This window comes from Benincasa hispida, chromosome 7 (assembly GCF_027475165.1).
Source record: "Benincasa hispida cultivar pf3 chromosome 7, pf3_genome.v1.1, whole genome shotgun sequence".
NCBI classification, from domain to species: Eukaryota; Viridiplantae; Streptophyta; class Magnoliopsida; order Cucurbitales; family Cucurbitaceae; genus Benincasa; species Benincasa hispida.
The window spans coordinates 7,637,031-7,649,109 of NC_143484.1; the positions used below are offsets into that span (position 1 = coordinate 7,637,031).

At 39.9% G+C, this 12,079-nt stretch overlaps 1 protein-coding gene across 1 annotated transcript; it reads right to left on the reverse strand.

Moving 5' to 3' along the window:
• Positions 1-1,866: 1,866 nt before the first annotated feature.
• LOC150034894 (uncharacterized) lies at positions 1,867-2,490 on the reverse strand. Its single transcript, XM_090315167.1, has one exon. The coding sequence runs from the start codon at positions 2,488-2,490 to the stop codon at positions 1,867-1,869; it is 624 nt and encodes a 207-aa protein (XP_090171293.1).
• Positions 2,491-12,079: the final 9,589 nt, after the last annotated feature.

The window sequence follows — 12,079 nt, forward strand, 5'->3', positions numbered from 1 at the left end:
GTAAACTTGGCCAAAATTTTGAAGTGAACATCGAGTCCCGGTCTGACACTATCGACACTGGAGCTCCATATTGAGTGATTATCTTATCCATATAAATCTTAGCTAGACGGTCTAGTGTTAAAGTAACTTTTACTGGTATAAACTTGGTCGTCTTGGTTAGTCTATCGACTATTACCCAAATGCCATCAAATCCTGAGGGTGTCTTAGGCAATCCAAATAGAAAGTCCATTGTCATATGCTTCCACTTCCACTCAGGCACTGGGAGTGGATTGAGTAATCCTGCTGGTTTTTGTCTTTCAGGTTTTACTTGTTGACAGATTATACATCAGTCCACATATTCTGCTATGTCTCTCTTCATCCCAGGCCACCAGTAATATTTCTTCAAAGTTCTATACATCTTGGTGCTTCCTAGATGTATAGCATAAGTGGAACTATGTGCTTCCTCTAGAATGGCTTATTTAAGCTGTAGTTTGTTAGGCACACATATTCTCCCCTCATTTTCTAGTACATTGTTTGTTCCCAGTTGAAAGTCAACCCTGATGCCCTTACTTACATCATCAGCAATCTTCTGAAGATCAGGGTATTCCAACTGATCCTGTTTATGGTTTTCTACTAAGGTAGGCCTTATCTGGAAAAAAGCTATCATTCCTCCTAACAATTCCATTGATAAGGCGGTTCTAGAATTCTTGAACTCCTGTAATAGCATTCCTCTTATTGAACTAATAATGGCCTTTGGTCCCGAGGATTTCCTACTTAGTGCATCTGCTACAACATTAGCCTTGCCAGAGTGGTACTCGATGGAACAGTCATAATCTTTGATCAATTCAATCCATCTTCTTTGTCTTAGATTTATCTCTTTTTTATCAAAGATATATTTTAAGCTTTTGTGATTTGTAAATATTCTGCAGTGCTCTCCAAATAAGTAGTGTCTCCACAACTTCAGAGCCAAAACAACTGCTGCCAACTCCAGATCATATGTAGGATAAATGCACTCGTGTTTCTTAAGTAGACGAGAGGCATATGCAATCACTTTTCCATCCTGCATCAACACACATCCCAATCTTTGTCGGGATGCGTCACAATAAATCTCAAATTCCTTACCTGGAACAGGCATGGTAAGCATTGGTGTTGATACTAGTCTCTGTTTCAGCTCTTGGAAACTATGCTCACACTCTGACGACCATTCAAACCTCATGCTTTTCTTGGTCAGGTTCGTCACACGGAAGGGCTATCTTAAAGAAACCCTCCACAAACCTCCGATAATAACCTGCCAAACCTAGGAAACTGCGTATCTCTGAAACAGTCGTGGGTCGTTCCAAATTAACTATTGCTTCCGTCTTCTGGGCATCCATTGCCCTCTGTTGAAACAACATGCCCAAGAAATACCACCCGATCTAACCAAAAATCACATTTACTGAATTTAGTATACAACTGCCTATCTCGCAATGTCTTCAATACTATCCTCAAGTGGATTGTATGATCCTCCCTACTACCAGAATACACCAGTATATCATCAATGAATACTATCACGAACTGGTTCAAGTAGGGATGAAATATCCTGTTCATAAGATCCATGAATACCGCAGGGGCATTTGTCAATCCAAATGGCATTACTAAAAATTCATAATGTCCATATCTTGTTCTAAATGCGATTTTAGGAATGTCAACTTCTTTCACTTTCAGTTGATGATAACCCAATCTCAGGTCTATTTTTGAAAACACCGTGGCTCCTCTTAGCTAATCAAACAAATCATCAATGCGTGGTAATGGATATTTGTTCTTAATCGTTACCTTATTCAGCTGCCTATAGTCGATACACAATCTAAGTGTACCGTCTTTCTTCCTCACAAACAATATCGAAGCTTCTCAAGGCGATACACTAGGTCGAATGTATCTCTTGTCAATTAACTTTTGCAACTGAACATTTAATTCCTTCAACTCAGATGGCACCATTCTATATGGTGCCTGCGATATAGGAGTTGTTCCTGGAATTAAGTCCATAGTAAACTCCACCTCCCTGTCGGGTGGTAATCTCGATAGTTCTTTAGGAAATACATCCCAAAAATCATTTACCACTAGGACATCTTTTGGGTTCAGCTCTTTCCCTTGAGCAACCACTACATGAGCCAGATAGGCTTTACATCCCTTGCTCAGTAGCTTTTGAGCTTTCACTGTCGATATCAGATTCCCCACGGCTAATCTATTGATTCCTGTCAGCATTACATCTTGGCCATTTGATTTTGTGAGTACCACCTCCTTCTTGTAATAGTCTACTGAAGCACGATACTTACTTAGAAAATCCATCCTCGGTATAGCATCAAACTCTAATAGTTCCAACGGAAGTAAATCAGCATAGAAGTTCTGACCATTGATCAGTACCTCACAATGATTATAACATCTATCTACTGTTATCACATCTCCCAAATGGGTAGAGATAAATAACTCTTCAGGCATAAGTTCTACCACCCTATCTATACTAGATGCATACATGCTAGATATAAATGAATGTGTGGTACTAGGATCAAATAGTACATAAGCAGACTGTCCACATACTATGATATTACCGTTCACAACATCTGGAGACTCCGCTGCCTCCTGGCGTGTCACGACATACACTCATCCCTACTGCTGAGCTTGACCTATGACATTCTTTTGCTTGACACCACTTGACCCTTCGCTTCGATTTCCAGCACTCTTTAGTTGGTTAACTGTCTGGGAAGTTGGCTGTTGTGCTGTTGGGACGTCCCTGTTCACCTGGGGACAGTCCCTCTTGAAATGCCTTGTTTGTCCACATTGAAAGCATACACCTCTGCCACTATAGCATGCTCTAAAATGCCTCTTGCCACAACTAGGGCACGTCGGTCTCTTTTGTGTGCTGGCTACCGACTTATCAGCTCGTGGCATCTCTGGTCGGCTAACTGCATTGTCCGAGGGTCTCGTTTTTCTTTTCTTGGATCCCTGCCAACTGGTTCTCTTTAATGGGCATCCACTAGTCTGAGTTGCAATTGGAGGTCGGGATCCCCTGTCTCTAGGCCCTACTACTGCCTCGCTGCCTCTTGGCAACTGCTCATCATCTGTCGAACTCCGCTCGACTCGTGTTGTTGTTTCTACTAACTGGTTAAAATCTAGCCAATTAGCCGTAGACGTCACCGGAGTTTCCATTTCCTTCCTTAAACCTTGTTCAAATTTCCTGCATCTATCTCTTTCCTCAGCAATAATCGACAGAACATACTGTGATAACTCTGTAAATTTCTACTCATATTCCGCCATTGACATTGTTCCCTACGTTAATCTGAGGAACTCATCCCTTTTTGGATCCCGAAACGAGCTGGTGTAATACTTGTCTTCAAAGGCCTTTCTGAACTCAGGCCATAACATCGCATCTGTGCTGGTTCGTCTGGCAGATAACACTTTCCACATTTCTCTGCTCCTTTCTGTAGTAGAAAAGTGGCAAGTCTTACTTTCCTGTCCTCTGGACAACTCATAACATTGAAACATTTTTCAAGTACATCCAGCCATAACTCAACTTCAGCCGGATCTATTGTACCTTCAAATGTCACAGCCCCTAGGGTTTTAAACATCTTAATACCATATTTCTTCTCTGGGTCGACTCGTACAGAGACAACACTGGCTGCTAATCTTTGCAGTATCCTGTCAATCTTCTAGCTGAGAATCTGCCCTTGCCTGGGGAGTACTAGACTCTCCCTCAAACATCGTTTCCTGACTCACTAGATCATTCACCTTCTTTTTCCCACCCGGTGGGTTCTCTCTAACCTCCAGGCCCCTATTGGTCGGGTCGGTATGCCTGCCACCTATCTTTTTACTTGGTCTGCCACGTTGCCTCGGCATTTCACCTAATACAATGTACATATGTTAGGGACTCACACTTAGGGACTTAGACCTATGCATGAACTTCCCCTCTCATTCCGAAATCTTATGCTCTGATACCAACTTGTCACACCCCTACCCAGATTACCCTTTTATTCTGGAAGAGGATATGACCGTGGTAGTTACTAGCCCTACTGCCAGCACCCACTGCCCAAGCCTTCTAATCTAAATACCAACCTGTTTAAACATTAGTAATATACGCATACAGCAAACCTCCCTTAAGGTTCTACAAAGATTACATAAATACATGCATACAGTCATGACATAAAATTTACAGAAAATTATTCACAGATAGCCCAAACATTCCTAAAGAAGCCCTAGTCCCTCTAAAAAACATGTGTACATAAACAGATCATCAACTTAAGTGTTCTTAATAAGCCGAGTCTTTCAGTGGCAAGCAGCAGCAGGATCAACCCTGAGGAAACTTACCACTACCTGAAAAGGGAAAAACACAGAAATTTTGTGAGCTAAAAGCCAGTGAGCAACTATAGAATCGTATAACATCGAACATTCCATCACTATAAACATGTAAATATACTAATGAGTAACTCAAGCAATTGTCTCTAAATGTAGCTTTAAACCATTCTTAGACATCTTTAAACATTATTATTCCCTAGTTAAGAATGAGCCTAACCGCTCTAGCTCCCAACGTTTATTACCGGCCAAGAGACCCATACTTCGGCCTCTCATTCATAACTACCCACATGCACGTGGCCATGCTAAGTACCATCATATCTTAAGTACTTCTGCTCAGATACCTTCTCAAACTTGTCCTTCAGTATTGAGCTATTAAGATACCTTCTCAAATGTCCTTCGGTACCAAGGTTGTCAGGTACTTCTCAAATGTCCTTCGGTACCAAGTTGGTCAGATACCTTCTCAAATGTCCTTCGGTATCAAGTTGGTCATATACCTTCTTAAATGTCCTTCGGTATCAAGTTGGTCAGATACCTTCTCAAATGTCCTTCGGTTTTAAGTTGGTTAGATACCTTCTCAAATGTCCTTCGATACCAGGGTATTTTGTAACATCAAATTAAGTTCCATTGTCTATCATTTACATAAGAACTGATTCTCTCATAGCCTTCTCCTAGGAAGCATATTATAAAATTAGAAACTTAACTTTTGTAGTGACTATATGACATACCTTGGCCTGATTTACACATATACAAGCTGGGAAACATGCGTTTAGTTATTTTCTAACCATTTGTTATTTGGGGGAGTATAAATTCATCATTAATGTCACTGTGACTTACTTGATCTTATATACATAAGTATTGGAGACATTAATTCACTTAGTCACTCACCGCTCTTTAGGGCTCTTAATGGTTTATGCATCTCTCCTAGCTCTTCTTGGCCTGAAAGGACATAATTTTCGGTTAAACTACTTAGAATTCTTAGTAAAATACCTCAGATAATTCATTTACTAAAGGAACTTTCATCAATAAAGATAGCTCTACTGGCAAGATCCCCATAAGTAAGATCAGCGAGATCATTGCTAGTGAGATCAGCGAGATCATTCCTAGCGAGATTTCATTCTATAGGGAGATCCTTATCACAAAATCAGCGAGATTTCCTTTATAAGCGAGATCTCATTCCCATATCTCGCTGTAACTCCCCACAGTGAATTGTTTGTTTATTCTTCCCAAGCAGCTGTCTACTTATGCATCGATTCCTTGTTATAACTTCAAAAATTGATAACTCAAAATCCAGAGTCTTTTCAAGAAACTTCCTTCTACAAACTTGTTTAGAATTGAGTTAACTTTCTTACCTTAAATTTTTAGCCGTTAATGCCTTATAGTTTGGCCTGGAACTTCCAATCTTTACCTCGAGCCCTGACTAACCCGAGATTCTGCCTCCTCTTAACTTTCTTAACTTCTTGTTCTTCTCCTCCTGCAATCTTTCTCCAGCAAGACAACCTCGCAAACTAGATTTTCTCAGTTTTCGAATGACACTGATTTTACTAAATTTGCTCATGTCAATTGCTGAAACCATGCTTTTGAAGTTCCTCTTCCAGAAACTTCCCACCGCCTCCCAAGTTCAAGGGTTAATCGCCATGTCACCCTTCATTTAATATGTTTTTCCTTTCCTTTCATCATAATTCCTATAAATAAACATGAATTTCTACTCTAATAAATATGTAATATAACATTCCTTTGGCTAACATGCTTATCTAGAAAACCTAGAGTCGATGTTTACACTATGCGATCATGCTACAACCATGCAGAACAAGTCATTTTCCAATGCAAATGCGATGCTCCTAAGTTTAGGACGCATGTGTTGAATGCAAAAGTGTCCATAGAGCTTATCCCTAAGTATCTACTCTTTTCCTATGCGATGATGCAAACTGCATAAAGGCAAGGTGACCATATACAATCATATCTTATCTCTAGGATGCATGCGATGCGTTGATAACAAATAGTGCTTATTCCTAAGCTCCTATCTCCTGATTATGCATTCTAATCTGACTCTCCTGAGCCTAGATTCTAACCTGACCTTCCCAAGCCTAGATCCTGTCCTTAGACTACCCTCCCGAGTATCTCTAATGGACGAATGAAGCATATATAATACAAGATAATCGCATAGAATTAAGATTCCTAGTTGTGCTAGCTAAATGCTTCTCAACCCATTCAACTGATTTAGCTACTCATGTGTAAATAACAGAGAGTGAACAGATATAGAGAAGTAGATTCCATTTCGATAAATGAGTGGAGTACAAAATAACAACGGAAGTTAAAGGTAGAGAGTCTGATAGCAATGCCTTGCTGACCGAGGCTTTTACACTGTAATTCTCTATTCGGTTCAAAAAATGTTCCTGCTTCAGCAGGCATTGGCCCTCTCTCTATTCTTGAAGCTTTCGACGCTCTCCCAAGCTTACCGGAACGATCTATCGACACAACCTTTTCTCTCGCGTCCGCCTTAAAACGAAAGAAAACTATGAACAAGGACGTGCGAACTGATTTACTGACCAACCCCTTTTCTGAAGGATGCTCTTGGTATTTATAGAACATCCAGGGTGAAAGTCAGCTTCTCTCTCATGATTGTACACATGAGACTACTTTAATTCCTGATTGATGCGCTGAATATTTGTCACCGAAAAGCTGGTTGTACTTGTGATCGTTATCGGTTGTCAACTTAATTTGGATTCGACTATCATAAGCTTTCTGTCCCATCGCGATTAATTAGCCTTTCACCCAGATGCGCCCACCATGTTGCGCTGACCAACTTGCAGCAATCCTTCTCATGCAAATATTTGCGAACACGATCACCGCAAAGCCTTGTGGTGATGTTGCGTTCAACCAATGATTTCCTATGATCGCAATTTCTGCCTTGCGTCATCGCATATTCTGCACAAATATACAAAAATCAACTGTTCTAATGCGATGAATGCATGCGACCGCAATATTATGAATCTGATGCTTTTTGGACGCAATTTAACATGTGTTATCAACACAAGCCAACATTGTTTAAGAACTTAGCACTATGATAACGTGTATTTCTGCCCGTTATCAAGCAGCTGTTCAAAACTGAAGAATTACCATGGTATGTAGATGTGGTCAATTATCTGGTCTGTGAACGATTTGCTGAAAATTACATAGCCCACCAAAAGAGGCGACTTATACACAATGTAAATCTATTATTGGGACGAGCCAAATCTTTACAAGAGGGGGTCAGATTAGATCTTGCGTCTATGTGTACCAGAGACTACTCACCAGTGCATACTATCCCAACGCCATGACTCACCATATGGTGGACATTTTGGAGGTCAACGCACAGCAGCAAAGGTGTTACAAAGTGGATATTTTTGGCCAACTTTATTCAAGGATGCGAGAGACTATTCAATGAAATGTGACAGGTGCCAACACACGGGAACACATCTCATGGAAGAATGTAATGCCAATGAATATTATCTTAGAATTGGAGCTATTCGACGTACGGGGCATAAACTTCATGGGACCATTTCCACCATCAAATAGTCACAAATACTTTCTGTTGGCCATCGATTATGTTTCCAAATGGGTTGAAGCGGTATCGTGCGTCGCAAGCGATGCGGCAATAGTCTCCAAATTCTTGGGGAAAAATATCTTCACTTGTTTTGGCACCCTACGTGCCATAATAAATGATGAAGGCTCCCACTTTGTCAATGGCGTCATCAACAAATTGCTGCTCATAAGGTCACCACCGCATACCATCCATAGACAAATAGCCAAGGTGAGGTGTCCAATAGGAAAATCAAGTTGATCCTAAAGAAGGTGGTGAAGCCTTCACGCAAAGATTGGGCCATGAAGCTGGACGATGCCTTGTGGGCAAACAGAACCGCCTATAAAACACCTATAGACATGTCCCTGTATGCACTGGTGTTTGGAAAGGCATGCCACTAACCGCTTGAATTGGAGCACAAAGCAATGTGGACAGTGAAGAAGCTCAATTTTGATTTGAAGACTGCAAGGGAAGCAAGAAAACTTCAGTTGATCAAGCTAGACAAATGGAGAACTCAAGCATATAAAAATGCCAAGAAAGCAATGTTAGCTCAAAACGTTGGCATGAGAAACGACTATGTGAGAAGAATCTCCAAGTTGGACAGAAGGTCTTGTTATACAATTCTTGGCTGTGACTTTTTCCATGAAAATTAAAGTCATGATGGTCCGGTCCATTTAGAATCAAAGAGGTATTCCCGCATGGAGCGGTTGAGTTAACCAATGAGGACGGGACCAATGCAATTCTTGGCTGTGACTTTTTCCATGAAAATTAAAGTCATGATGGTCCGGTCCATTTAGAATCAAAGAGGTATTCCCGCATGGAGCGGTTGAGTTAACCAATGAGGACGGGACCAATGCATTCAAAGTCAATGGGCAAAGAGTCAAGATATATCATGAAGGAGATTGCATCGTGAGAAAACCTCCATGGACCTGAGGAATTCCTGACTGAAGAATAAATGAGCAATCCCTGCAATAGTATGCGATAAACAACTCATCAGGGATGAAATTTTTTTGGAAGTATCATTTTTATATCTTTATTTCATGAACTCACTTTACCTTTTTATATCCTTTTTACACCACCGTTTCAAAAAAAAAACAAAAAAAAAATTCAACTCTTTCTTTTATATTTTTTTACCCTCTCGATTTTTTTAGGAACGATCATGGTAAACGATTGCGGTAGAGCTACGCAATGACCAAAATATGTGACCAGTTCGTTAAGCCCATCGCAATCGAAGAAATCAGCTCGTCGCAAAGAAGAATGCGATCACAGATAATGTGGGAAATAGAGCAAATTTGGGGGTTGTATCTTTCTTTGACTTTGTTTATTCCAAATTTTGCATTATCGCATTTCATTTTTAACATTGATAATTTTATCATAGCATCCTCTTTAGTCGGCACAATCATTAAATATTGATTACTCTTGTTAGTCACCGCATTTTTTTCCGTTCCAATGATGATTTCAATGATGAAATGCATCTCTCTTTCTCATCGCATGTACTAGAATCAACTCAATGTCAGGACAGTCAATTCATGAAATATTTTATAGAAGTTAGTGGTTCGACAGCTTTCTTTCAAAATATTTTTACGAAACTTCCTAAGAACATCGCATGAATCATTTCAATCTATCAGCAATGAAGACATTGCTTCGTTTAAATTTGGGCGTGCTAGTATTTCGTTTTAACCTTGCTGCTTTTACACATCTAAAAAAACAAATATATATATATATCATAACATTGAGATTGGATCCTACTCGTAGTTGGATGTGCACATGACACCCGTGGGGGCAAGCCAAAACGAAGGCTAGGCACTTGATCAGCGCAAGCTCGCAAAAAGAATATCTAAACCACATAAGGATAAAAATCATTTGGCACCCCGATTAGAAAAAGTTTTGAAATAAATCATGCGATGTCCTGGAAACAAGTAAAGTCTTTTTTAAGGTTAAACTTGCGGTCTCTAAGTATTAGACATATTTTAGGAAGAGATCAGGATAGAAATTAAGAAGATCATAAGATTTAAATACGACACCTCGAGAAATCTAAGTAAAGAAAAGGTGGCTGACTCTCTAAAGAAAATCTTTAGTTTATGCTTGAGGACACGCATTGTTTTAAATTTGGAGGTGTGATAATGGGCAGAAATACACGTTATTACAATGCAAATAAGTAAAAAAATGAGGAAATGCGACGATAAAAATATGTCAAATCGTGTCCAAAAGCATTAAACTGAGAATGTTGCGATCACATGCGCCCATCGCATTAAAGTAGCTAATTTACTTATTTTATACAGGAAAAATGCATTGACGCAAGTGAGATTGGGATCCAAGGAATTCGGCGTCCGCATGCATTGCAAGATTGCAATCACAAATTCATGTGATCGTATGCACTCACGAGAAGTTGCTCAAGAAGGTGGTCGCATAAAGACAGCGCATCAAGGTGAAAGCTTAATGAATCATGATGGGATGGAAAGCTGGTGACGGTCGAATCTAAATTTAGTTGACAAGCCGTTAACTACACACTGTAGCAAGTACATTCAAATTTTCGGTGACCATTAATCAGTGCATCAGACAGAAGATTTAATGACCCCCCATCATTGCAATCATTAGATAGAAAAGCTTCTTCACCTTGAAGCTCCATAAATATCGAAGGCCACTGTCATTAAAGGAGTTGGAAATAGTTCACCATACACATAGAAGATAAATCATATACAAATAGATAGTCGTTAGTCTATAGTTGTTCTTATACTTAGAAGGAAGAGGCGAGCGAAGAGAAGAAGACGCCGAGAGATCATTCCTGGTTAACTTGAAAGACTGCTAGGAAGCGCTAAAGAAGGAGAGACGGCCGACACTTGCAAAAGCAAGGATATTCTTCTGGGCAGAGTAGAGTAAAAGACAGTGTAAAAGCCACGGGAAGCAAGACATTGGTACTGGGCTTCTTATCCCTACTTTCCATTGTTTTTTTTTATTCTAACTTTATTTATAAAATAGAATTCTCATGTCAACATTTGTTCAATCTCTCCACATTTTGCATGAATAGCTAAATTACCGAATGGGTTGAGAAGTACTTAGCTAGCATGACCTAAGATTTTCACTTTATGCGATCATCTTGTCTTATGTATGCGTCTTTTACCCTTTAGGGATACTTGAGAGTGTAGTCTAAAGAAAGAACCTAGACTTGAGAGAGTCAGGTTAGAATCTAGGCTTGAGAGAGTCAGATTATAACCATATAAGCAAGAGATAGAAACTTAGAGATAAGTTCTTTTTGCTATTATGCATCGCATGCACCGTAGAAATAGGATATGATAGTATGTGGTCACCTTGTGTACGTATGTATCATTCATCATCGCATAGATAAGAATAGAGGCGTAGACATAAGTCCTATCGACATTATCGTATACGTTGCATGCGTCCTAGAAATAGGAACTATGGCATTTGCATTGAGAGATGACATGTTCTTGTGTGTGTGGAGCATGATTGCATAACTTGAACGCAATCTTAGGAAGTGTTAGCTAAATCCATTGTTAACCCATTCATCGCATACTCATTGTATTCTCGATTTCATCGACTCTTTACTCAAAATTGCTGCATAGGATTTATACTTAAACTTAATACCAACCAACTTATTTGTTTTTGCCACTGCAAAGGAATCAATTTTACTGTCGCATAGTATCTCAGTAGTCCCTGTGTTCGACCTTGGACTTACCAGGCAACCTAGTGAGATTTATACTTCCATTTTACTAGGAAAACTTGCATGTGCAACGCATAAATCATCATTGCAATTATACACCATTATTCCATCACATTTACAATGCATCAAGTTTTTGGTGCCGTTGTCAAGGACTATGGTAGTACATATTACGCTAACAGTAACATTTTGATTTTCTTTGCAGCTTTCAACCTCTGTGCACTGCCTCGCATTTGGTAAGGGAAGAAACAGCGTCGTGTGAGCGAAGGACAAGCAGAACTAAACGGTTGCTTAGCGCGCCAAGCAGAACTAAATGATCGTTTACCATTTGATAGACGATCGCTTAGCTAAACCTACACGATCGTGTACCCCGACCTAAATGACAAGCACCCGACTATACGATAGTCATCCCTTTCTCCCACTTGCTTGTTCATACTACACAATCATTTTCCTCCTCCCCTCTACCAATTCCATCAAAGTCCACCCTTTGGATTCTCACTCTGAGAATACTGAGGGCTTCGAGTGGTGTTGTCGTCCTT